The 27,045-nt window shown below is 52.5% G+C and overlaps 1 protein-coding gene and 1 long non-coding RNA gene across 2 annotated transcripts; one reads left to right on the forward strand and one right to left on the reverse strand.

The window, feature by feature from the left end:
• The first annotated feature begins 432 nt into the window (after positions 1–432).
• On the forward strand, positions 433–26,928 carry LOC129648601 (dynein axonemal intermediate chain 2-like). The gene is made up of 12 exons (XM_055575053.1): positions 433–698; positions 3,163–3,324; positions 4,947–5,068; positions 9,557–9,699; positions 10,675–10,788; positions 15,602–15,741; positions 17,025–17,147; positions 20,788–21,011; positions 22,506–22,641; positions 23,214–23,360; positions 24,186–24,413; positions 26,243–26,928. Exons 1-12 carry the CDS (start codon positions 516–518, stop codon positions 26,369–26,371), a joined length of 1,851 nt encoding a protein of 616 aa, XP_055431028.1. The 5' UTR covers positions 433–515; the 3' UTR covers positions 26,372–26,928.
• LOC129648603 (uncharacterized) lies at positions 16,760–19,208 on the reverse strand. Its single transcript, XR_008712803.1, has 2 exons — positions 17,260–19,208; positions 16,760–16,957 (listed from the first exon to the last, which is right to left on the reverse strand). It is a non-coding gene; the product is annotated as an uncharacterized LOC129648603 (long non-coding RNA).
• Positions 26,929–27,045: the final 117 nt, after the last annotated feature.

Genomic DNA, 27,045 nt, shown 5'->3' on the forward strand with positions numbered 1-27,045 from the left:
TTCATGGTTTTAACAAATGTTTTCTGACAGAGTAAGTGAAATCATTGTCAGGTCCAGTGTGCTGCAGGGAATTTAATTCAACATAATCACCATCAATATTCCTTCCTTGCCTCTGGATAATCATATTAGCTCAGCAAAACCTGCATCATTTGTGAGTTAGAGCTCTGGAGTCGGGTTGACCAGCGGCAACACTTGTTGGCTCTGTGGTCCTGGGCAAGGCATTCTGGGTACCTGTGAATATCAGGTTCCTCCAAAGTGGACTGGTGATCTCACTGTCCACTTTAGAGGGCAACTGTAAGAACCAAGCAAGATAATGCTTAGTCTGTAGTCATCACTCCATAGATTATTTTTTCAAATGCAGCTCAGGATCTGGACAAATCCCTTAGGAGCCTTTCCCCCACAACCAGAGAGGAAACACGGAGCCGCCCTCAGTGGCGGGGCTCCTGGAGACCAAGAGGTAGCCAGCTGGAGGCCCTCACCACATACCCTTCCCCATCCCTGCAGCAGCCGGTACCATGGAGATTGTGTACGCATACGTGAAGAAACGCAGTGAGTTTGGGAAGCAATGCAACTTCTCCGACCGCCAGGCAGAGCTGAACATCGACATCCCGCCCAACCCCGAGCTGGCCGAGCAGTTTGTAGAGCGGAACCCGGTGGACACGGGCAGCCAGTGCTCCACCAGCATGTCGGAACATGAGGTGGGTCCCTGAGCCAAGGGCCGGGCCAGTGGAGGTGTGGTCTGGCAGGGTTGTGGGTCAGGGCTGGTAAGTGGGACTGCGTGACTCCATTCCCATGGGAAGCCAGTGGACCAGTGCGGATGCTGGATGTGTGAGGGCAGAATCACCCCCAATCTCAGCTTGGTGCCCAGGGTCAGGACAAGCCCCAGTACCAACCACTCCCTGGGCCAGGCGAATGCAAATCAAGATCTCCTCTCTCTGGCCTCCCCTCTAAGACTCTTCCTAGAGTTGTTTTAGGCATTTGGTGCAGCTTTTGAACTGTGGTGCTGGAGAAGACTCCTGAAAGTCCCTTGGACAGCAAGGAGATCAAACCAGTCAATCTTAAGGGAGATCAACCCTGAATATTCACTGGAAGGACTGGTGCTGAAGCTGAAGCTCCAGTATTTTGGTCATCTGCTATGAACAGATGACTCACTGGAAAAGTCCCTGATGCTGGGCAAGACTGAGGGCAGGAGAACAGGGCGTCAGAGGATGAGATGGCTAGACGGCATCACGGATGCAGTGAATGTGAACCTGGGCAGACTCCGGGAGATGGTGAGGGACAGGGAGGCCTGGCGTGCTGCAGCGCACGGGGTCGCAGAGAGTCAGACACGACTGCGCGACTGAACAACAGCAGCTGGGAGAGGCATCTGAGGGGGCCAGGGATTCATACCTACAGGACCTGCCCAGCTCGTGAAAAAGAAACGGTCCCACAGAACGTTCTGGTCACAGGTGCCTCTCAGATAAGAGAACTGAGTGTCGTGTTGCTGTTCAAAACCCAAGATTTCTCCTGGTCTGTCCGAAGTAGGTGATCAGCTCCTGATTATGTCAACAACTGCCGGGAGAAGATTAGACTGAGGGGATGACCCTGTTGTCATGTTCCTAAATCAGCGGCATGAAAATCACACTGATTTGGCCAAAACACGTGATGAGTGTTTCCAATAACTTCCAGTTCAAACACACTGACTGTCCTGCTTCCCCAGGGCCAGCTGCTGTCACTGGAGCCAGAGCAGTCTTGTTCACGGGAACTTCCTAAACAAGACGACAGCCATGAATTCCATGGCACGCTGGGGTCTCCAAGGCCAGTGACTCCGCCCTGTTGAGACTTGTCGCTTTCGTGAGAAATGGCTTATAAAGGAAAAGGAAGTGAGAGTGAGAGCTCAGTGAGTGTGGATCTCCATTTGGGGTATTGAGAAAGTTCCGGAACTGGATAGTGCTGAGGATTGCACCCCATCGTGAATGTTCTTAATGCCACTAACTTGAGCATTTTTTTAATGGTCAGAATGGTAGATTTTCCCTGGGGGCTCAGACGGTAACGTGTCTGCCTACACTGCAGGAGACCCGGGTTCAATCCCTGGGTGGGGAAGATCCTCTAGAGAAGGAAATGGCAACCCACTCCAGTACTCTTGCCTGGAAAATCCCATGGACAGAGGAGCCTGGTAGGCTACAGTCCACGGGGTCGCAAAGAGTTGGACACGACTGAGCGACTTCACCTCACCTCGCTTCATGGTAGATTTTATTTTTAAAAATATTTGTGTATTAATTTGGCTGCCCTGGGTCTTAGTTGTGGCATGCAGGATCTGGTTCACTAACCAGGGGTTGAACCCAGGCCCCCTGCCTGCATTGGGACTGCGGAGTCTTAGCCACTGGGCCACCAGGCAAGCCCCAAAATGGTAGACGTGATGTTATATGTATTTTATGAAAGTGTTAATTGCTCAGTCGTGTCTGACTCTGTGACCCCAGGGACTGTAGCCCACCAGGCTCCTCCGTCCATGGGATTCTCAAGGCAAGAACACTGGAGTGAGGTAGCCATTCCCTTCTCCAGGGGATCTTCCTGATCCAGAGATCGAACCTGGGTCTCCTGCATCTCCTGCATTGGCAGGCGGATGCTTTACCATCTGAGCCACCAGGGAAGCACATGTATGTTTTATCACAGTTGAAAAGATGCGGGGTGAGGGGACTGCAAAGGAGGCAGGAGGTAAGTTTAAAGGGCAAAACTGCATCTATGCCGTCCTCGCTGCAACGGAGAATGAGCAAAGCAAATCCAAACTCTCAAGTGTTCTATGCTTTGATTCCCGTCTCACTGTAAATGGTAGATTAGTCACTTTGTTCTTTGGGGTGTCACAGAGCAGATGGGTGGGTGGGCTCCTCTGGGTTTTTAGGGTTGAGGTCAGGTCAGAACTGGATTTCTCCAGGCCGCCGGCATCAACTGCAAATTGGCTGTTACTAACTCCACAGGCTAGCACGTTCATGGCCGCCTGCGACCACCTGAGGACCAGAAAGTTCCTTGCTGGTACCTGAAGACGTTGCGGCTCTGGTCAAGGGTACCTCACGAGGCCCTCCCTGAATACGCAGAGCCCAGGGACCCGGGAGCCCCGGGACTCTGGTTTGCAGAAACACGCTTCCACCAGGGCCAGGCTCTTCTCACCTGTGACTCTCTGTTTAGGCCAACACAGAGCGCTTTGAGATGGAGACCCGGGGGATTAACTACATCGAGGGTGGCTGGCCCAAGGATGTGAACCCCCTGGAGCTGGAGCAGACGATCCGCTTCCGGAAGAAGGTGGAGAAAGATGAGAACTACATCAACGCCATCATGCAGCTGGGCTCGGTAAGGCTTCGTTCAGCTCGGCCAGTGTCTCAGCCATGACTGCTTCCCCAGCTGCATGTCAGGCTCAGCAGCTAGCTCCTTGAGGCAGGACACCACGTACCATATGGAACCTTCGGTCTGGGAGCAGGTAGGCAGGTCCCCACAGCAGACCCAAGGGTAAGGCAGGGAAGTCCAAGGACTGAACAGGTTTTAGGAGGAATCGGGAAAGTGGGAAACCCTCTGGGCAAAGGAGCCCTAGCCAGCAGCTACCTGCCAATAGGGGTCATTCATTCATTCATTCAGTCAGCACATTTGGATGGAGCTTCTAGCCTTTGCCAGGTGCAGTAAAGATTGCAAAAATGAAATTCACATATATCCCACCCTAAAGAGTTTGTGAGCCACCAGAGGCCAAAGACAAAAACAGAGATATCACAGTATTATCAGGGGCTCCCCAGGCAGCTCAGAGAAGGCAATGGCACCCCACTCCAGTACTCTTGCCTGGAAAATCCCATGGACGGAGGAGCCTGGTAGGCTGCAGTCTATGGGGTCACGAAGAGTCGGACACTTACTGAGCGACTTCACTTTCACTTTTCACTTTCATGCCTTGGAGAAGGAAATGGCAACCCACTCCAGTGTTCTTGCCTAGAGAATCCCAGGGACAGCAGAGCCTGGTGGGCTGCCATCTATGGGGCTGCACAGAGTCGGACACGACTGAAGCGACTTAGCAGCAGCAGCAGCCCCAGGCAGGTCGACAGGTAAAGAATCCACCTCCAGTGCAGGAGACAGAAGAGATATAGATTCAATCCCTGAGTTGAGAAGATTCCCCTGAAGTAGGAAATGGAAACCCCCTCCAGTATTCTTGCCTGAAAAAATCCCATGGGCAGGGGAGCCTGGTGGGCTACAGTCCATGGGGTCTCAAAGAGGGGGGCACAACTGAGCACGCACATACCACACAATCTCACATTGAAAGGAAGGCTGTAAGGAAGAAATGCTTTGCTATTTGCCCCATGCGGAGGGAGAGTTGGTTTCCTGCTGAAGGTATCAGGGGAGCCTTCCTGGAGGAGGAGGCCCTTGAACTTGGGATTTTCCTTGTTGGACATTTGGAATAATGGGGGAGGGCCTTCTGGATGGAGGAAACAGGAGATGGATGCTATATACAGAGTGGCTACTAATTCCGTTTGGCTAGAACTGTGTTTCTTCACCTTTTTTTTTCATTGCTGTCTCTCAACAAGCCTTTTTAGACATTCCCCCACCCCAGTGAAAATGTAATACCAAAGGTGTACTGTATATTTACGTACTATATGTGTGTCTGGGAGGCCTGGCGTGCTGCAGTCCATGGGGTTGCAAAGAGTCAGACACGACTTAGCAACTGAGCAACAACCACAAAATGTATGTCTGTACTTTGTACAAAAAAAAAAAAAAAAAGGTGATATTATTTTACCCCCACGAAGCAATTTGAAAACAATTGGAACCAATCTCCACCCTTTTGCGGGGTAGATGTTGCCCCCATTGAAAATTCGTGGCCTGGAAGGAAGGCAAAAGACTGCGGGATGTCTCTCATCCCTCCCAGACTCTATCTCAGCCCTGGTCAGGCTGAAAGGACCTCCCTTTACCACTAAGGACTCCCGCTGTGTCCCCCGCAGATCATGGAGCACTGTATCAAGCAGAATAACGCCATCGACATCTACCAGGAGTATTTTGACGACGAGGATGCGGTGGAGGTGACGGACGAGGCCCCGTCAGCTAAGACCATCAATGTTTTCAGGTACCTCTGTAGCCAGGCAGGTGCCTGGCCGACCTCTGTCACCCCTGTGGATGGGTGCTTCCAAAGGGGACCCCTTACCCATCTCTCCATGCTGTGGGGATAATGCCCTCTGTGCTCTGAGCTAAATAAGGGACAGAGCGATCAAATGCCCAGTAGATAAGTGGTCCCTACCTTGGAGGCAGGCCTGGTGGGTGGAAAGGGAGGAGAGAGTCCGTCTCAGGAAAGAATAAAGCAAATTTGCAAAGCTGAGTACACGTGGGGTCGATTCATACTGTGTGGGGAAGGTCCAAAGCACCAGACATCCGTGATCTGGCTGCACTGTGAGCAAAAAAGACCCTTGTCCCAAGCACTTGGGAGTCTGCCTGGAATAACCTCCAAGGACAGCAGTGTAACAGAAGCTTAGCCCGGAGACGTGTGTGAGATCACTGGATATTCACTGCAGCAGGGTGTGCGCTAGCCAGAGACTGGGAGTACACTAAACCCATCAGTAGGGTCTGGTTCCGGCAATTCTGCTATGCCCGCACGCTGACTACCACTCAGCCATCTGAACGAATGAGGCAGCTCCTTAAGCAAGAGTTTCTGAGATTGCTGTGTGAAACCAAACCAAATCAAGACGCAGAACCGTGTGTAGAAAGCACTACATTTTGTTGAAAATACACCTAGGTAAAGCAAACTAAATGTCCAATGACAGATGAATGGATAAAGAAGATGTGGTACATATACACAACGGATATTACTCAGCCACTAAAAAGAGCGAAATAGGGTCACTCTATAGAGACGCAGGTGGTCCTAGAGTCTGTCATACAGAGTGAAGTAAATCAGAAAGAGAAAAACAAATGTCGTATGTTAACACACGTATGTGGGAATCTAGAAAAACGGTACAGATGAACCTCTTTGCAGGGCAGGAGTAGCGATGCAGATGTCGAGAGCGGACCTGTGAACACGGTGCGGGGAGGGGAGGGGGAAGTGGGAGACTGGGACTGACCTGTGTCCACGATCACGCGTAAAGCACAGGAAGCTCGGCTCGGTGCTCTGTGATGGCCTCGAGGGGTGGGAGGGAAGTCCAAAAGGGAGGGGATGTCTGTATACATGTAGCCGATCAATTCATCATACAGCAGAAACTAACACAACGCTGAAAAGCAATTATGCGCCAAAAGAGAAAATCAAATATACCTATGTATATGTGCATGTATATATGCATATATGTATACGTATGTATATACGTGCAGGTGTGTGTTCTTGAATATGCAGAGAAAACCTGTGACTTTGGAAGCCACTAACTAGCATCAAATGCCAACTCTAGGGGATTCATTTTGCCACCTGGGAAGTGTCTGACCCAGTCCGAGCACGACCAGCAAGGACTCTTCTGATCCAGGGCTGAGTCCTGGTGGGCACTGCAGACTTCTAGCAATGGGCATGCAAGAGAGGGGCCAGGGCGGGGCGGGGGCCGCCTTCTCTGCTGCCAGCATCTGACCTTACGTATGGACACCCGAGAGGGCTGATGCATGAGGAATCATCACATCCAACCTCCACGTTTGACAGACGAGGAACCTGGCCCCGGGGAGGAGACGTGCTCAGGGCTCTCAGCGGGTGGGTGACCCAGCCAAGGATGGGACTCAACCTGGGCTGCTGCTGCTCTAGCCGTGCCCCCAGGGAGGAGTGAAGTGGATGAGTCACACGACCAGAAACTTATTTCATTTCCTCCTTTTGTTCATGTCTTCCGATGACTTCCATGACAAAGTGTCAGCTTGGGACCATCACGTCTTTTTCTTTCAACTTACTTTCTCAACGTTGGCGTATAATTGCTTCACCGCTTGTGTTCGTTTCTGCCGCACAATGCAGCGAGTCAGTCATAGGCATGCGCACATCCCTCCTTCTTGGCGCTCTCTGCCCCCGCCAGTCCCGCCCCTCTAGGTCATCACCGAGCTCCCCGTGCTGTGCAGCAGGCTCCCACTTGCCAGCTCCTTTACGCATGGTAGTCATGGTGTGTGTGTGTCAATGCTCTTCTCTCAGTTGCCCCCACCTTCCCCCTCTGAGTCCACATGTGGGGCCATTAAGTCTTTAATGTTTTTTTCACTCTTACACATTGTCTCTCCCCTTTCATTTTTTGAAAGTGAAAGTGAAGTCGTTCAGTCGTGTCCAACTCTTTGCGACCCCGTAGCCCACTAGGCTCCTCTGTGCATGGAATTTTCTAGGCAAGAGCACCGGAGTGGGTTGCCATTCCCTTCTCCAGGAGATCTTCCCAACCCAGGGATTGAACCCAGGTCTCCCGCATTGTAGGCAGACTTTACCATCTGAGCCACCAAATTGAGCTAATATTTTTTTGAGCAGTTGTTTTTTTTCCCCAAAGAAAGAAAGAATTATTACTTGCAACAAGTAAGGAGAACACCTTGGATCTTTCCCAAAGCAGCCTCTCAAGCAGTTTTAGTCCCCAGCAAAACGGATCAGAAAGTACAGAGAATTCCCACACGCCCATCCTCCCCCCACCCACAGGGCCTCTCCCCCCAGCAGCGTCTCCTGCCTCGCCCACCCCGTAGGTGGGACGTTTGTCACAGTCAGAGCGCAACACAGGACAGCGTTACGCCCTGTCCTTAGTCCGCTCAGGCTGCCGTCTCAAAATACTATCACTTGGGTGGCTTACAAACAACTGAAACGCATCCCTCATCACTCTGGGGGATGCAAGTCTGAGCGCAGGGTGCCAGCAAGGTCAGAGTCTGTGTCTCGTGAGGACTCTCTTTTTTTTTTTAACTGCTTCTCGAAACTTGTGGGATCTTAGTTCCCTGATCAGAGATTGAATCCAAGCCTGCAGCAGAGAGAGCACCAAGTCCTGACCACTGGATGTTTCAAAATTCTCACGGCTCGATTTTTATTAATAATTCAGAGACAGCCGCCTTCTTGCTGAGAACTCACAAGGCAGAAAGGGTGAGGGTCTCTCTCGACCCTCTTTTGTAAGGGCACCGATCCCATTCATAGGGGCTCCACCCTCACAGCCTAATCACCTCCCAAAGGCCCCACTTCCGGATACCAGCACACTGGAGATTAGGCTTCAACACAGGAGGTTTGAGGGGATGTGCTCAGCCTCCAGCACACCCCGAGTCTGTAGTTCACATTAGGGCTCCCTCTTGGTGTCATAGATGGCAAGACACAGAATAGTTTCGTTGCCCTGAAAGTCCCCTGTGTTGACATAGGAAAAAAAATGGTTACTAAAAGGGAAAAGGGGGAGGATAAATCGGAAGTCTGGGATTAATAGATACACACAACTATATGTAAATAAATAAATAACAAGGACCTGCTATACAGCACAGGGAATTATATTCATTATCTTGTGTGCTCAGTCGTGTCCAACTCTTTGCAACCCCATGACTGTAGCCCACCAGGCTCCTCTGCCCATGGGATTTCCCAGGCAAGAATACTGGAGTGGGTTGCTATTTCCTACTCCAGGGAACTTTCCTGACCCAGGACTGAACCCGTGTCTCCTTCGTTTCCGGCATTAGCAGCTGGATCCTTTATCACTGAGCCACCTGGGAAGCCCCTGAATATCTTGTAATAACCTAAATGGAAATGAATCTGAAAAAAAATGTGTATATATATATTTCCTTTGCTGCACATCTGAAACTAACACTGTAAATCAACATATTTCAATTAAAAAAAAAAGTCCTCTGTGGTCCCAGTGGCTAGGACTCCAAACTCCCAACGCATGGGGCCCAGGTTCAATCCCCGGTCAGGGAACTAGATCCCTTGTATCACAACTTAGACCCAGTGCAGCCAAGTAAACAAAAATATATTTTTTAAATCCCCTGTATTTTACCTATTTCTCCCTCCCTGCCCCTAAACCCTTGGTAACAACTGATCTTTGTACTGGCTCCGTGGTTGTGCCTTTTCCAGAATGTCATATAGTTGGAACCACACAACATATAGCCTTTTCAGATCGGTTTCTTTCTCTTAGCATTAAAAAGAAATGAGCTATCAAGCCATGAAAAGACATGGTGGAAACTTTTTAATGCTGAGTAATAACAATGTTGAATGTACCACAATTTATCCACTTACCTACTGAAGGGCATCTTGGTTGGTTCCAAGTTTTGGCAGTTGCAAATACTACTGCTGTAGACCTCTGCATGCAGCCTTTTGTGTGGACAGAAGTTTTTGATTCAATTGGGCAAATACCAAAGAGCCAGATTCTTCATCTTCCCTCATAGTTTAATATTAATGAGAGATCAAGTCTCAGGCGCAGAACTTTCAGCAAATGAAGACATCAGACCGAAATTTAAAATTTTATTTCCATTCTCTCTTTTTTTATTAGTTTTCTTTGTGGTTGTGAGATCAGTTTTCCAATTAAGGGTCCTAGAGGCTTTGTTTTTAAAGTAAATTTCTTCTAGTGAATATTTAAAGACGTTTGAATTCTTTTAAGAAAAAAAAATGAGCAAATATGAATAGGAAGTCTGGGGATCCAGACACTCTGGTCTTCTGCCCTCTCACCCTCCTCTAAAGGGACCCCCAGGAAATTAAGCGACCAGCCACACATGTCTCCTGGCATCCCGATGGCAACAGGAAGTTGGCAGTGGCATATTCTTGCTTGAACTTTCAACGGGCACCCGAGGGCATGAGCAACGAATCGTACATCTGGGACCTTGGTGAGGCTCAGAGGGGCCTGGGGACCCGGGAAGGAGAGGGAGCCCGGCAGAGGCCAGCGAACGCTCTGGGGGAGGTGGAAGAAGCGGGCCTGTCGGGGGGCTGGTCCAGCGCCGGGATCCCAGGAGCCTGGAGGAAGCCAACGTCTTGTCCTGTCCCTGCCTGGGTTCAGATGCAGTCAAGTGAAGCCACAGCAGAAGCAGGAACTCCCTTCATTTCCGGATCCTGAATCAGGGCATTCAAGACCAGACCTGGAGTCCCAACTCTGGGCCCCTGAAGAGCGTATCAGAGAGTCCCCAGCAGTCTGAGAAGGGACCCGGGGGGAGGGAAGGGGACCCCCCTGTCCTGCCTGCCGGGCACTTGTCCCTAATTTCTGGCCAGTAGGGCAGTGTGTCCACCCGGGAGCGGGGACCACAGTGGACAAAGGGGCTCACTGCACAGGCATAGCCTGTCAGGGGGCAGGGGGCGGGGGCTCCACGCTCTCAGACGTCGCTCGTCGCTGTCATTGTGAAAATGAACATTAGCTCTTGGTAGCGGTGTGGGAGCCGAGCACGGAGCGAGCACTTTCCACTTTTGAGCCGCTCAGCGAACTCTTACTGCCCCCCGTGGGCTGACATTATTGTCCCTCCATCATTCTCTCTGCTGTACACACAGGGCAACTGGTTCACAGAAATCACGGGAGAGTTAGCGTTCTGTAAAAGCCCTAGGGTCAAAACCTCATTTTATACTGACCTGGGAGATGGAGTAGAATGACAGTCACACACACACACACACTTGATTCCCAAAAAATAACATCTGTAGAAGAACCTCTAGGGCTAGAGGCTGGTCACTGAGGACCAGAGGTTGCAGCCCGGAGAGGGGCTTCCTAGCTTTGCCCCACTGCCCCCGACCTGGACTAGGGGTTGAATTGTTTGACTCTGTCCTTTTCTTTCCAGGTCTGGTAGTATATATACATATTTTTTTTTTCTGCCTTATAGAAAACCCCAACAGGCCAGAAATCACCCTAAAGCCGTCTTCTCCTCTTGTCACCTTGGAGTATAACCCCAAAGATTCCCACGTGCTCCTGGCAGGCTGCTACAATGGGCAGATCAGTAAGGAAGGCCCCCCCCACCACCACCCGGGTGCTTAACCAACCTCTCCCGGGCTCTGAGGCAGCGAGGCTCCGCTGCGGTCCAGCCAGGGTCCACCTGCCAGACCAGGCTTGCTGTAGAGGACAAAGTCGGGGTGGTGGGGTACTTCCTGAAGCTTTCAGGCGTCAAGGTGAGACAAGTTTTGTTGCTGCCTCATCAGTGTCTTCCGGAGAAGGCAATGGCACCCCACTCCAGTACTCTTGCCTGGAAAATCCCATGGATGGAGGAGCCTGGTAGGCTGCAGTCCATGGGGTCGCAAAGAGTCGGACGCGACTGAAGCGACTACACTTTCACTTTTCACTTTCCTGCATTGGAGAAGGAAATGGCAACCCACTCCAGCGTTCTTGCCTGGAGAATCCCAGGGACGGGGGAGCCTGGTGGGCTGCCGTCTATAGGGTTGCACAGAGTTGGACACGCCTGAAGCGACTTAGCAGCAGCAGCAGCAGTGTCTTCATTTGTAAAAGTTCAAGTGAGTCTGAAGTTCGTTCAAAATTAGAAGTTAAGAAAAAGTACAGGTCGAGTAAAGTCAAGGAACATTTACTGCACCTGCCCTGGACCAGGGCTTCCCTGGTGGCTTGGACGGTAAAGAATCTGCCTGCAATGGGAGAGATATGGGTTCGATCCCTGGGTGGGGAAGATCCCCTGGAGGAGGGCATGGCAACCCACTCCAGTGTTCTTGGCTGAAGAAGTCCACGGACAGAGGAGCCTGGCGGGCTACGGTCCATGGGGTCGCAAAGAGTCAGACACGACTGAGCGACTAAGCACACAGCATTCCCTGAGCCAGGCTAAGGCAACTAGAGGCAAAGGCTGGTGACATCACTGGGGAGCTGCATCTCGGGAGAGGCGGTCAGGACAGGCTACCTGACACGGTGGGTAATGTGTGCCAAGTCGCTCGGTCCTGTCCCTCCGACCTCATGGACTGCAGCTCTTTAGGCTCCTCTGTCCATGGGATTCTCCAGGCAAGAATACTGGAGCGGGTTGCCATTTCCTTCTCCAGGGGGTCTTCCCAACCCAGGGTTAGATCCTGCGTCTCTTGTGTCTCCTGCATTTCAGGTGGGTTCTTTACCACTAGGGCCACCTGGGAAGCCCTTATATATGGTAATGAGTGTGAGTAATACCAGCCGTACAGAGTGAGTGGAGAAGTGGTTCTTCCTCTTCTTTTTTTTTTTTTGAAAGTGTTTGTGAAGAGTTGATATTCATTCTTCCTTAAATATTAGGTAGAATTCACCAATGAAGCCGTCTGGTCCGAGGATTTTCCTTATTGCTGGTGTTAAAAGAGAAAATTCAACCTCTTTATGTGTGACAGGTCTTCTCGTGTTTTCTGTTTCTTCTTGGATCAGTTTTGATAGCTTGTGTTTTTCTAGAATTTTTGTGTTTCGTCCAGGTAATCTCATTTGTCGAGATATAATTGTTCATTCTCTTACAGTCATTTCATTTCTGTGCGGTTGGCAGTAACGTCTCCTGTTTCTTTCCTAATCTTAGTAATTTGAGTGTTCTTTTTTTTCACTTGGTCAGTCTAGATAGGGGTTGGTAAAGTTTGTTTTCTTTTCAAAGAACCAACTTTATATTTTATTTTATTGATGTTTCTAAGTTGGTTTTTATTCTCCATTTCATTTATTTCCACCCTAATCTTTATTATTTCCTTCCTTCTGCTTACTTTGGGTTTAACTTGTTCTTCTTTTTCTAAATTTCTTAAAGTAGAAGGTTAGATTATCGATTTGAGATTTTTAAACATACAGATGTTTAAAGTTATAATTTCCCTCTGAGCACTGTTTTAGCTACACTAAGTTTTTGTATGTTGTATTTCCATATTTGTGCATTTTGTATTTTCTAATTTCCCTTTGATTTCTCCTTTGACCCATGGGTTATTTAGAAATATGTTGTTTGCTTTCTATATATTTGTAAACTTTCCACTTTTCCTTCAGTTACTGGTATTTCTAGTTTTATTCTATTATGGTAAGACAAGATACCTTTTGTGATTTCAGTCTTTAAAAATCTGTTGAGACTTGTTTTATGGAATCTGTCCTGGAGAATATTCCATGTGCATTTGAGATGAATGTTTCCTGCTTGTTGCCATCTACGGCCAAAAACTCTTGCAGACTTTCCTGGAAGCCTCTGTGCGCGTTTGAGCACACTTTCAGCACATAGCCGGGCAGTTGTCAGTTTGGCCTTAGCCGCCCCACCGAGCCTGCAGGTCAGCCAGAGGTGAGAGCTGAGGGCCTCCCAGTTCTTCCAATACTTGGGCCACCTGATGTGAGCATCTGACTCATTGGAAAAGACAGTGATGCTGGGAAAGATTGAGGGCAGGAGGAGAAGGGGGCGACAGAGGATGAGATGGTTGAATGGCATGGTGATGCCAATGCCAAACTCAACAGACATGAGTTTAAGCAACCTCTGGGAAATAGTGAAGGAAGTGAATAGTGAAGGAAATAGCGAAGCCTGGTGTGCTGCAGTTCACGGGGTCACAAAGAGTCAGACATGACTGAACAGCAACAGCAAAGGTGTGCGCACAGCCCCGGGAGCTTCTAGTTTCCCGGGAACACGTCAGAGCTCTTCAAAGCCCCTATGGACAGCTCACTCTCCGGCTTTTCCTTTGAAGCTTTTCGGCTAGCCTGCTGTTTGCCCCACCTGTTATCCACCACTTCCGGACACTGCAAAGTTAATCAGTTGCCTGCAATTTTAATTATTTTCAAGACAGACTTGTTAAAAAGACCCTTTTCCCTGGGCAAGCTCTGAGTCAAGCTGAATACAGACAACTTTGCAAATGGGGAGGAGGTCTTCCAGGGAACCACTAGACAGGTCAAACAGTGACAACTCTTTGAATAGGAGACTTTGAAAGAGCTCCAGCTCCATTCTGCTCCATCCTGTGGCTGCCAAGATATTGGGTTTTTAACAGGAAGGCAGAGAGTTATTTTTCAAGGCTATCATAGAACCGGAGATTATAGCATCTTAACTGGGGCAAGCCAAAATGCAACAAAACTTACTGTTCTTATCACGATTCAGCTATTTTTCTTGAATAAACACTCTGATTTGCTGCCAGCCTTTGGCTAATTTCCGGAGTTCTGAAAAAGTTGATTCTGATCATCGATTTTGCCAACATTCTCATGGCTTTTATGGAAGAGAGAATTCTCAGAGGTCCTCGCTCTGCTATTTTTGCTGGTGTGACACCCAGAAAACTGATGTTTCGATCCCATGTGAACTCAGAAGAAACCCGTCTCCATGGCCCTGAAGTTTCCTGCCTTCCGGCCACCCCTGGCCTTGGAATAGCCAAACTCTTAATCCTCCTGTTTGCGCCCCAGGCCGGACTCAACCAGGCATGATGAGGGGTCCCCTTCTGTCCAGGAGTAGGAGCCAGAAGGGCTGGGAAACTTCCCAGAAACTCTACGTGATCAGGATGCCTCCTGGCCTCCTGAGACCTCTGACCTCCCTCTTAGACCTGCTGCCCCCACCTCCAGGGAGCCCCTCTGTGATGAAATAGAAGTGGATTCCCATCAAGTGAAAGCGTTAGTCGCTCAGTCGTGTCCGACGCTTTGTGACCCCATAGACTGTAGCCCGCCAGGCTTCTCTGTCCATGGGATTCTCCAGGTAAGAGTTCTCGAGTGGGTTGCCATGCCCTCCTCCAGGGGATCTTCCCCACTCAGGAATCGAACCCGTATCTCTTATATGTCCAGCACCGGCAGGCGGATTCTTTACCACTAGCGCCACCAGGGAAGCCCATCAATCTCCCTGCAACTTTATCTGGGTGCTGGCGCTCTGAAAGACAGAAACGGAGTCACTTGGCCATGGTTTATTCAGGAGCCCTGCCTCGCTCATCACTCCTAACCCCTTTCAGTGGTTTTCTCTGCCAGCCAGACCAGCCCAGGCTCTTGGGCTCTGCTGTCTATGAGAAAGACACAGTGGGACCTGCCCTTGAGCACTGCTTTGCCGGAGCAGAGCAAAGTGAGCTAAGAAAACCCGTTTCTGGGCCAGACTGGTGCAGAGCCAAATGCCTTAGACTTGGATTCCATAAATCGAGATTTATGGATCATGGACTTCTGTTGTTGTATTACAAAACCAGCTTTCCTAGAAACAGCTCTGAGTAACAGGGTGGGTCCTCACCATACACTCGTGGGAAAATGAAGACAGAATCCATCAGGACAGAAAAATATATATAGATAAGCGTTGAGTCTTTCTTGGTAAAGCAGAAGAGATGAAGTCCTAATAATGAATCCAAAGAAAGGATAATCTCCCTCTGTGAGTTTCTTTTCCAGTCAGCAGCAGCAGAGGTACAGAGGTGAAAAGGGGATGAATGGATGCAACAGGAGAGATTTGCCTAAGTGTTTTTACTTTCCCCAGGATGGAGGTGCTCCTCTCTCTTTCCCTGCCTCCCTCCATCCTGAAGCTCCTCCTCGATCTTAGTTCCTCCTCACTTCCTCCAGGAAGCCTTCCCTGACTGCCTCCCTGTTGTCTCCCCCTGGAGCAATCACAACACAGGCTGTAACTTGGCAGATTTCCCTTCCCGTCTCCTAAGGACTGTGCCTGTCTGAGTCCCAGTGGCTTCCCCAGGGCCCAGTGTGATGCTCACTACATGTTAGGGGCCCTGATGGAATGAATGAAGTGAGCTTCAGGGGCTAGTAGGAAACTCAGGCTGGTTTGAACTTAGCCCTGATTCTTAAAAAAGCCCCGTATCTGTCAAACCAAGACAAGCAGCATCCCCCGATCCCGTGCTCCCTGCGCTAAGACAGGAAGCCTGTACCGCCAGCACCCACTACCCCCTCGTCTCCTTCCCCGCCAGCCTGCTGGGACACGCGGAAGGGCAGCCTGGTGGCAGAGCTGTCCACCATCGAGTTCAGCCACCGAGACCCCGTGTACGGCACCATCTGGCTGCAGTCGAAGACGGGCACAGAGTGTTTCTCGGCATCTACGGACGGGCAGGTACGAGCGCTGGAGGGGCAGGGAGTGGGGAGCAGCAGCGGTCACACGGTCCCCCATCGGGATGTTTCCTTTTGCATTTTTTTGTAAAACTGAGCAGTAGGTAAAGATGCGTGTGGAACACAAGCCTAAAGGTACAGGAGGGCAGGCGGTGAAGCCCGTCCTCCCGCCGCCTTCAGCCTCCCAGCCCCCCGTCCTCCCCCACTGCCTGCAGCCTCCCAGTCCCCCTTCCTGTGGCGCCCACTTACATCAGCCTCTCCGTCTGCCTCCAGGCTCGGTGTCCGCATACAAAGCACACGTGTGCATCTCTGCACTCTTCCTGCGCACCTTGCACGTTGATTTGCACTTGATGTTTTTCATTCGGCATGTCTCAAAGATGATTTTGTATTTCATAAAGTGCTGCCCCCTGCCTGTTAAGGACTTAATAAATTATGGATATGCTGTAATTTATTTAAGTGGATTTTAATAGTTTGTAGTTACCAAAAATGTAGCCAAGAGTGTGTTGGAGGGGTTGAATTTTTTTGTTGGAGTATAATTGCTTTACAATGCTGTGTTAGCTTCTGCTGTACAACAGAGTGACTCCGCCATATGGATACATATCTCCCCTCCCTCTCGAGCCTCCCTCCAGCTCACCCGCCGAAGTCAGCACAGCACCAAGCTGCGCGTCCTGTGCTATTTGGCAGGTTCCCTCCAGCTATCTAGTTTACACGCGGCAGCGCATTTATCCCAGTTCGTCCCATTCTCCCCTTCCCTGCCAATGCCCACACGTTCCTTCTCTACGCCTGCATTTCTGTTCCTGCCCTTCAAATAGGCTCATCTGTACCATTTTCTCCCTAGATTCCACATATATGCGTTAATATACGATACTTGTCTTTCTGCACAGAGTGTATTTGCATATAGATTACCGCATACACATGAAGCATGTGCAAACACAGTGCATACACATACATTCCTGGCAGTGGAATTTCTGGGTCAAAGCATATGTGCGTTTTGAATGTTGCTATATATTGCCATATTGTGAGGGGTCTTTAAGGATACAGACTCCAGGGCCCACACCTGGCAGTTTTCACTCAGTAGGTCTGTGGTGAGGCGGCCTGCTTCTGGATTTTAGGGACCTTGCCCAGGACTGACGATCAGCCAGGACTATGGACCAGAAGAGCAATTCTCAAAACACGCCTGTTCCCTCGGTTGCTGGGTGTCTGACACCCAGTGTCTGGCCCTGGGAAGGTGGAGGGGGTAAGAATTGTGGGACTCCAGGCCTCAAAGTCGGCTCCTCCTCCCATCAGGTCATGTGGTGGGACATCCGGAAGTTGAGCGAGCCGACCGAGGTCGTCATCATGGACATCACCAAAAAGGAGCATCTGGAGAACGCCTTGGGGGCCATCTCCCTGGAGTTCGAGTCCACTCTGGTGGGTGTCCCCTGCCCTCCCTTTCCCACCTTCCATGGCCGGGGCAGCCAGAGCCGAGGGCAGGCCCGTGGCTGCTGTATCAGACGCTCGCGGGCCCCAGGCTGCTTCTTACCTTGTGCTCTGGATGGTCCTCTGTGGTCCTCCTAGACCTGTGTAGTCTTTGCAACCACTTTCCAGCAGGGGGCAGCAGAGTAAAGGCAGAAAGCCCCTTTAATTCACCGAGTTCCCATTTGGCCAGTGTCCCCGCTGATCAGAAGGCGAGCCTTCTGACTGCACGGGATTCCAGAGACGCTCCATGCTGTAAGAAGAGCCCTGTCCAGGATTAGCATCCGGACCCCAGGCTCTGCTCTGTACCTGACTCATGTCCTCATGTGGGGCCCTGGGCTGGCAGCTCACCCCGTGCGGGGGAAGAGGAGGTGTTGGAGAGGAAAATGAGATGAGAGGAGGCTCCTGGGCAAATTGATCACAGATGGCATTTAGTAACTAAGGAGGAGCAGTAAAGAAACTGCAAAGCAGAGGGCTTTGCAGAGCAGAGCCCTGATGATCCAGTGGCTAAGAATCCACCTTCCAATGCAGGAGACGCAGGTTTGATCCCTGGTCCAAGAACTAAGATCCAATATGCCACCAGGCAGCTAAGCCCACACACCGAAACTCCTGAGCCCGAGTGCTGCACCTAAGACCCAACACAGCCAAATAAATAATCTAAAAAAAATAGAAGAAAAATAAATAAGAAATAGTGGCTTCCCAGGTGGCTCAGTGCTAAGGAGTCCGCCTGCCAATGCAGGAGACTCAGGTTCAACCCCTGATCTGGGAAGATCCCACGTGCCGCAGAGCAGCTAAGCCCGGGTGCCACGATTATTGGGCCTGCGCTCCAGAGCCTGGGAGCTGCTACCGCTGAGCTCACCCGCTGCAACTGCCGAAGCCCGCGTGCCCTGGAGCCCGTGCGCCACCACGAGAGACGCCGCTGCAGTGAGAAGCCCACGCGTCGCAATGAAGAGTGGGCCGCGATCGCCACAACCAGAGAAAGACCCGAGTGACAGCGAAGACTCAGCACAGCCAAAAATAAAACATAATGAGAAGAAACAGCAAAGCAGTCATGTGGATGTGTCCAAGGAGGGAGGCTTCTGGAAGCTCAAATGAAGATTCCCTCCAAAGCAATAAAATGACCTTCCCGGACGGCTCCTGGCCTGACCCCCTCCTGGGATCGTCACTGGTTTGCCTCCAGGCCGACATCATTCCCAGGCCCTTAGGAGGTGGACAGGCTCTGACCTCACCCTTGCCCTGGGAGCACCTCCCCCACCCCAAGCTGGGGGATGAATGTGGTGGGGGAGGTGGACGACAACTTTACTGGACATCCCCCACCCCCCAAGCCCCGGGCTCTGTGGGGAGGACTCAGAAAAAGCTTCTGTCTTGGAATCAGAGATTTCTAGGCCAAGTGCTAGACGCCGTGACCACACCATTGCTGGTCCCCACTTGCCCCCCGCCTTGTCGCCGAGTGGGCACTATGTGCTGGCCCCCTGTAGCCGCTGATGCGATGAGCTTGTGTAATCACCCATGACCGTCTTGCAAGCTAATGGGATTAGCATTATCCCAACTTTGCAGATAAACAAAATGAGTCTTTAGTGGGAAGGTGAGTCACGTGCTCCAGAGCAGGGAGCAGCTGGGACTCAAACCCAGGGCTCTGGCTGCAGGGTGGGGCTCTCCACTCTCACCCCCACCGAGGGGCCCTGGAACTGGCGTTCTTCCTTACTTTTCTGGGCCTCTCAAGCTTTTTCTCTTCATTTTCCTTTAACGCCCCCCCCAACCCCATTTATGGGACTTCCCCGATGGCTCAGCAGATAAAGAATCCTCCACCAATGCAGGGGACACAGTAGACGTGGGCTTGATCCCTGGGTCGGGAAGATCCCCTGGAGGAGGAGATGACAACCCACTCTAGTGTTCTTGCCTGGAGAATCCTCCGGACAGAGGAGTCTGGCGAGTACAGTATGGGGTCGCAAAGAATCCGACACGACTGAGCAACTAAGCAAGCAGGCCCTCCATTTGTAGCCCAGCCGTTCTCTTTAATTGTGGTAAAAAAAAAAAAAAAAAAGAAATTTAAAAGCACCTAATGTAAGATGTACCACCTTAACCATTCTTTTTTAAAAAACTATTTATTTGGCTGCGTCAGGCCTCAGTTGCGGCACGCGGGATCTCCGTTGCCTCGAGTGGGGTTGCTCATCGCACCACATCGACTCTCTAGTTGTGGCTCGTGAGCTCGGTTGCTCCACAGCATGTGGGATCCTAGTTCCCTGATCAGGGATTGAACCCGTGTCCCCTGCACTCAAGGTGAATTCTTAACCCCTGGACTACCAGGGAAGTCTCCACTTTAACCATTCTTAAGTGGGCAGTTCAGTAGTGTTAAGTATATTTACACTGTGGGCTCTCCAGAACGAGAACTTTTTCATCTTGCAAAACAAACTCTGTATCTTTTAATCAACTAACTCCCCATCTTCCCCTTCCCTCAGTCCCTTCGACTTTCTGTCTCTATGAAATTGACTCCTCCGGGTACCCATTCACTTCAGTGAATTCTTTTTGTGACGGGCTCTTTTCACTTAGCACAACGCTCTCAGGGTTTATCCACAGTGTGGCACATGGCAGAATTTTCCTTTTCTTTTTTTTTTTTTTGGAGGCCAAATAGTATCGCATTGTATGAATAGACCGGGGTTCCCTGGTGGCTCAGATGGTAAAGAATCTGCCTGCAGTGCAGCAGACCCAGGTTCGATCCCTGAGTCAGGAAGACTCCCTGGAGAAGGGAATGGCTACCCACTCCAGTATTCTTGCCTGGAGAATTCCACGGACAGAGGAGCCTGGCTGGTACAGTCCATGGGGTCACAAAGTCGGACACGACTGAGCGACTAACACAAGCACGCGTGAACAGACCACGGTTTGTTTTTCCACTCATACGGACACTTGGGTGGCTTTTACCTCTTAGCTGTTGTGAGTAAAGATGCTATGGAGGGACTTCCCTGGTGGTCCAGTGACTAAGACTCGGAACTCCCAACGCAGAGCCCAGGCTCAATCCATGGTCAGGGAACTAGATCCTGCATGCCCCAACGAAGACCCAGCACAGCCAAATACATTTTAAAAAACAAAGCAAAGAGCAAACAACCAAAAAAGTCCAGCAACAATCATTAGACATGGGTGTACAATGAAGCCGGGTTTGCAGTGAGTAGTAGCCGGAGGCTGGAGGCGGCTCTTCTGGACTCATGGGTCACAGTGTTCATTCAGTCATTAACTTCGTGTGTAAACAGACATTCAGGATCTTTTTTTGGCAAAATGCTCGGTGCTCACATGATGCGTGAGGGGCTGGTGATGCAGCTCTAGGGAGCAGATGACTGGGGGGCTTCATCACTCGTGGGGCCCTTGAGCAGGTGCTAAAGAAGGGTGGGATCTGCTCAAGCTGACCAACAGTGGGGGCGGCCCCCCAAAAGGGGCGGGGCACAGCTCAAGCAGAGGCTTAAACCAAAGGCACTTTCGGCACCTTTGGGCCCCCACCCCGCTGGTCCCACCGCTCTGGCCCTGGAAAGCCGCTCTCCCTGCCAGCTTAACCCTGAGCTGACGTTTCTTGCCGCCTTCCACTCACGCATCACCCCCTCCACAGCCGACCAAGTTCATGGTGGGCACGGAGCAAGGCGTCGTCATCTCCTGCAACCGCAAGGGCAAGACGCCCGCTGAGAAGATCGTGTGCACCTTCTCAGGCCACCATGGCCCCATCTATGCCCTGCAGAGAAACCCGTTCTACCCAAAGAACTTCCTGACCGTCGGTGACTGGACCGCCCGCATCTGGTCAGAGGACAGCCGGGAGTCGTCCATCATGTGGACCAAGTGAGGGGAAGATTGAGGTGGGAGAGGGGTGCCGGGGCTGGACGGGACAGGGGGGCCTGGCCCAGCCCAGGGGGGCTCTGAGCCTCTGTGTCTCCACCCATAAAAACGGAGAAAACATTTCTCTCCAAACATCCGAGCCAATGCTAGGAAATAGCTTGATTCAGCGACTTCAGAAAGGGAATCAGCTTCAAACTGCCCACTTGTCTGCTGATGGACATTGAGCTTGTTTCCATATCTTGACAATTGTGAAGAATGCAGCAGTGAGCATGGAAGGGGGGCAGGTGTCTCTTAAAGATCCTGCCTTCAATTCCTTTGGATAAAGACCCAGAAACGGGGGGCTTCCCTGGCAGTCCAGGGGTTAAGACTCTGTGCTTTCAGTGCAGGGGATGCGGTTCGATCCCTGGTCAGGGAACTAAGATCCCACATGCTTCGCAGCCGAAAGAGAAAAAAGACCCAGAAACAGGTCTTCCTGTTGAGGACCTTCCATACTGTTTTCCACGGTGGTCGCACCAATTTGCATTCCCACCATCAGTGCACAAGGGTTCTCGTTTCTCCACATCCTCACCCACATTCATCTTTGGCTTTTCTAATAATGTAGCCGTCCTCACAGGTGTGAGGTGATATCTCACTGTGGATTTGGTTATCTTCCTCCACTGATTAGTGATGTCGAGCATCTTTTCACGTACCTGTTAGCCGTTTCTTTGTCGTCTTTGAAGAAATGTCTGTCCATGTCCTTTGCCCGCTTTTTTAATGGGTTGTTTTGTTTTGTTGTGCCATTGACGTGTACGAGTTCCTCATCTATTTGGGGTGTTAAACCTTTATCAGATATCTGGTTTGCAAATATTTCCCCCCATTCCTTAGGTTGCCTTTTCATTCTGTTGACTGTTCCCTTGGCTCTGCAGGAGCCTTTTAAGTAGATACAATCCCACGTACTTATTTTTGCTTTTGCTGCTTATGCTTTTGGTGCCAAATCCAAACATTCATTGCCAAGGCCACTGTCAAGGAACTTTTACTCTATGTTTTCTTCTAGAAGCTTTATGGTTTCAGATCATATGTTTAAGTCTTCAGTTCATTGTGAGTTCATTTTGGTATGTAACATAAGGGTCCAGTTCCATTTTTTGCTGTAGAAATCTTTGAAAATCAAGGTTAAATCAAGTAGGCAGTATAGCCCTCTCTTCATCTGAATAGTGTGAACGTTTCTGGGCAGATTTTCCTTCCTCCAACTCCTTTTCAAGTGAGTCTCATGGCCGGGGGACCGGGCCCAGGCCTGTGCCCTTGAGTTAGGTATAGAGAAACACCAGAGCCCTTTGCAGTGCAAACTGTGAACCGTGGCTGGTGAGGCTGGCACGGCCAGAAGTCAGACACCAGGAAGAACTTCCGGGCTGAGACCCAGGAGCCGGGGAGGGGCTGGATGAGCAGGGTCTTGGCTCAGCAGGCTCTCCCTGCATCCCACTCCCTCCGTGGTCCCTGACCGGAGGTCCTGGCTCCCTACAGGTACCACATGGCTTATCTCACTGATGGCGCCTGGAGCCCCGTGAGGCCGGCGGTTTTCTTCACCACCAAGATGGACGGGACCTTGGACATCTGGGACTTTGCGTTCAAGCAGTGCGACCCTGGCCTCAGCCTGAAGGTCACGTGCACCCCCCTCCCGGTGCATCCACGCCCTCAGAAGCCTGGCCTTTCCTCCTGCCAGGCCTGTTCTGGCCAAGCCTGGGCCGAGCCGAGCCTCCCAGCTGAGCCAGCCTTATCTTATCAGCAGAGGCGGGGCAGAGACCTGCAGGGAAAGAGCGGGGCTGGGGAAACTGCAGAATGAAAGGGGCGCTGGAGGGCCTTCCCTGGCAGTCCAGTGGTTAAGACTCTGCCCTCCAATGCAGGGGGCACAGGTTCGATCCCTGGTCAGGAAACTAGGATCCCCATGCCTGTCTGTGTGGCCACTAAAAAAAAAGGAAAGAAGTGAGGCCGGACTGAGGGGGTGGGTGTGGTGGGCGGGGTACGGTGGGAGATGAGGCTGGAGTGAAGGGTCTTGCAACCGACTTTAGGGTGTGGACGCCCTCCTGTGGGCTGAGGCTGGGGTCCCTATCGGTCGGGGAAGTCCCCAGGGGTGTTTGAATGGGGCTGCCGGCCTAAGCCTCCCCAAGTACCAGATGACCAGACGAGCAGAGGGTGACGTGGCTCCCGCGGGTCTGCCCGGCCCTCCAGCAGGTCTGTGACGAAGCCCTCTTCTGCCTCCGGGTGCAAGACAACGGGTGCTTCATCGCCTGCGGCTCCCAGCTGGGGACGACCACGCTGCTGGAGGTCTCCAACGGGCTGTGCACCCTCCAGAGAAATGAGAAGAACACGGCTTCCTCGGTAGGTGCGGGCCCCCGGCGAGGCGGGCACACTGGCTCCGGTCCTGGCCTGGCCCCCGGCCGAGCGGGCTGGTCAGCGAAGGGCAGACGCGCTTCCACTGCCTCCTGGGAAGCGGGTGGACATTCGGGGGTGGGTCAGGGAACGGGCCTGAGAAATGGGTATTGGCCGTGTCTGAACCTGCCCAGGCTTCACCACTCAGGAAGTCCAGCAGCCCTGAGCAAGTCTCTTGACTTCTCCAGGCTTCAGGTTTCTTCAGCTGCAGATCCAAGCGGTGTGACTCGGTCTTTTTGTCTAGTTGTAAACAGTATACATTTGGGGCAGCCGAGCCTGTCTGAGGAAGACTTAGCTGATACCAATGGTGAAGCAGCTAGAAGGGACTGCTCGGGGGAAGGGGGTGCTGGGGCGCTGAGATTCGTCACCCTGGCCGGGAGTCCTGAAGACGCCTCCCCAGAGCCATGGGGTACCCAGAGGAGTTGAAACGCCCTGGTGTTGAGATCCTGGGAGGCCCTCCTGGTTCCGCCTGGTGTGCAGTCCCACCACTGAGCTGGTCCTCTGGGGGTCCAGGGACACCGTCTTGCACACCCCCAGAGAGCATGCTTCACACCGGCGTCAGGCGCTTGGTACTCCTTGGAACTGCGTGACTTGGCATCCCTGCTCCCCTCCTCCCAGCTCCAGTATTTAGCCCCCGCTTTCTTGCCATCAGCCGGGAGCAGGGCTCTGTGGGGCTGCCTTGAGCAGAGTGATGGGAGCCCGCTGGCCCCCCTGCGCTGGGAGCCGGGGCCGCCCACCCGCCACTCCCATGGCCTCCCTGTCCCTGTGCCCCAGATATTCGAGCGCGAGACGCGGCGGGAGAAGATCCTGGAGGCGAGGCACCGCGAGATGCGCCTGAAGGAGAAGGGCAAGGCCGAGGGCCGGGACGACGAGCTGAGGGACGAGCCGCCCATCTTGAACCTGGAGGAGCTGGTCACCAAGGCCGAGGAGGAGTTCTTCGACATCATCTTCACGGAGCTGAAGAGGAAGGAGGCGGAAGCCATGAAGAAGCAGCCCAAACCTGTAGGGGCCTCGCGCGGGGGCTCGGGGTGGGCTGGACGGGAGGGAGCCACGGGGCCCCGGCTGCCTGCCTGCTGACCTCCTGGGCGGCTCCAAGAAAGTGGCCCCACCAGGCAGACCTTCATTTGTCCATCTGGCAAATGGGGAGAGTGACTTCCTTCCTTCTGGGGAATTCTAAGTCTCCAAACAGGCTTTCGGCTCCCTGAGCTTCTCGGAATCCTCTGCCCACACCCCAGAGGGCACCTTGAACTCCATGCAAGTGACCAACTGGATGAGGACCCAGGGCTACATGAGCCATGAAAGGAGAGGGGGCCTGGAGGCCTGGAGGGTGCAGAGGGGGCTGTGAGGTCCGTGGTGACCCCACCTGGCATGAGGGGGTGAGACTGGTCCTGAGCTCGGCCATCCACGCAAAAGAGTTGGCCCAACTTAGAGTCGACCAGACAGCGGCATCCAGCCGTGGCCCTGTGCCAAAGCACTTTCTAGCTGTGTCGCCTGGGCTGGTCACTTCACGTCTTAATTCCTTCATTTCCATCTGGAACAGAAGGAGGCTGAGTGAGGAAGGCGGTGTCTGGTCACCTTCCAGGCCCTTCTGGGTACCAGGGGGCAGAGGAAGGAAAAGATGTGGTCTGCCTAGACCATTACCTTCAGGGGCCCAGGGATAAGATGCTAAGATGCGAAAGAGTAAAAGCCCAGCGTGCCAGGGAGAACAAGTGAGCGTGGAGCAGCGTCTGCCCTTGTCGGCAAGATTGGCTGCCTTGTTAGGGGAGGAAGGAAAACGCGCAGAGCAGCTCAAGGGACTTGCCTGGCGGATCCAGTGGTTAAGACTCCATGCTTCCCCTGCAGGGGCTGCAGGTTCTATCGCTGGTCAGGGAACTAAGATCCCACATGCCACTCAGCCCAAAAAAGAAAAGTATTGAGAAGTTCGAGACTGTGACAACAGAGTGCTGGAGCAGGGGTGAGGCCATCACCGGCCCATGGAGCCAGCGCCCAGCAGCAAGAGGGGCTGGGTGGCCAGTCCTCAGGCAGTAAGGGAGTGGCCAGGTCCGAAGGTGGGTGAGCATGCAAAAGAGCCGCCGGGTCCATCTCATGACTGCTCCCCGCATCTGTCTCCCTGTCGCTGCGTCTCGAGACAGGTGGTGACTTCTGTGGGTGCATTTTGCATCTGGAAATAGTCGGATCTGGGCAGCCTTATTCTCCCACCATCCGGTGATCCGGGGCAGGGGTGGGGGGCATCAAGGCGAGGCTGGAGTCTAGGCTTTCTGACCCCATAGCCCGGGCCTCCCCCCAGCCGTCCACGCTGGGCCCTCCAGAAGGTCTGCAGACAAAGTGCAATGCGGCCACTGATTCCGTGCCTGCTGTACTCTGAATGTGCTCCCCACAGCGGCTGGAGCACTCTGGATGGAGACACTGACTCTCAGAAGGGCTTACGCTTCACTGAGCCTGGCCCCCTCCCTCTGCTGCTCGCCGCAGGCTTCCTGCGCATCTCTGCGTCTCTGCACTTGGCCAGACGTGCCGGAGTCAGAACAGAGAATCATCTGCTGGGTCCTCACCTGAATTATTTCTAATCCCAGCCACTGCCCTGAAGGAATCACACCTGGCTTTAGGGCAGGGGGCCAAGGAATCTCGGGGGAGGTAGCTCATGGCCGCCCAGGCAGCAAGCGGCAGGTGCCTGCCATCCATGCCCGCTGGAGCCGAGTGCCCTCTCAGTCCCTGAGGCCGTGGCGCTGGCTACATGGCCTCCTGGGTGCCAGGCATTCCCGGGCTCAGAGGTTAACGTCCCGATGCGAGGAAGGCCTGCCCCCCACCAACGAGTCTCTGCTGTCTTTCCGTAGCCGAAACAGCCAAGCCAGGAGACAGATGAGGAGGTGCAGGGAGAGGAAGAAGCGGAGGAAGAAAGAGGCGACGGTGAAGGGGAGGAAGGAGGCGGTGAAGAGAGTCCAGCGCTGGGAGGTCAGCCCTGACCGGAGCCCAGCTCTCACACGCGCCTGTATCCCATCTCTGGGCACTGCCCTGGTGTTAACAAGTGGGAGCTGACCGCCTTCCTTAAAGGGGACGGGAGGGGCGAAGGGACTCCAACCCAGACCCCTCGCCCTACAGATCCCCGGTCCCCACCGACTCCCCGAGACCCCTCAGAGGGAGGGAAGGGGTGCAGGTTCATCCCCAAGCTGGTCCTCAGCCAAGTTCAGCCAGCTCCCCTAACCCCACCATCCCCGTGGATTCAGCTTCTCGAGGGCTGCCCCGATGAGCATCTCCCTTCACAAGCCTGCAGAGCCTCCCCCAGGGCTGGCCACGGCCTCCGTCGGGGCTTGGGAAGGCCTGTGGGTGGGGAAGGTGGCGGGGGTGGGGGGGTCTCTCTTTCTCCCTTACTGAACCTCCCCATCCACATACGGCTGGGGAACACAAAGCCTGTCCACTTCTAAGATGTCTTTCCCAAGCAACTTCCCTGGGAGACATTTACCTCCAAAAGGGTGAGAGACGACGCATGAAACCAACCAGGTGAATACAGCGAGCTTTCTGCCATCTTTGTGCTCGTGAAGTTCAATTATTAATAATAATAAGGACAATACTAAGGATTAGTGCTTATTATGCCTCCTGTACTCAGAGCTTGTCAAGTTATCTCTGTCGTTCTTTTGAT

Source organism: Bubalus kerabau, chromosome 4, assembly GCF_029407905.1.
Source record: "Bubalus kerabau isolate K-KA32 ecotype Philippines breed swamp buffalo chromosome 4, PCC_UOA_SB_1v2, whole genome shotgun sequence".
NCBI classification, from domain to species: domain Eukaryota; kingdom Metazoa; phylum Chordata; class Mammalia; order Artiodactyla; family Bovidae; genus Bubalus; species Bubalus kerabau.

What these genes read in the sequence shown, in the direction of transcription:
- LOC129648601 (XM_055575053.1), top strand. Translation starts at nt 516, where the DNA reads ATGGAGATTGTGTACGCATACGTGAAGAAACGCAGTGAGTTTGGGAAG. An exon ending in CCATCATGCAGCTGGGCTCG is followed by an intron (nt 3,325 to 4,946) that starts GTAAGGCTTCGT and finishes TGTCCCCCGCAG; the next exon opens with ATCATGGAGCACTGTATCAA. An exon ending in ATCGTACATCTGGGACCTTG is followed by an intron (nt 9,700 to 10,674) that starts GTGAGGCTCAGA and finishes TCTGCCTTATAG; the next exon opens with AAAACCCCAACAGGCCAGAA.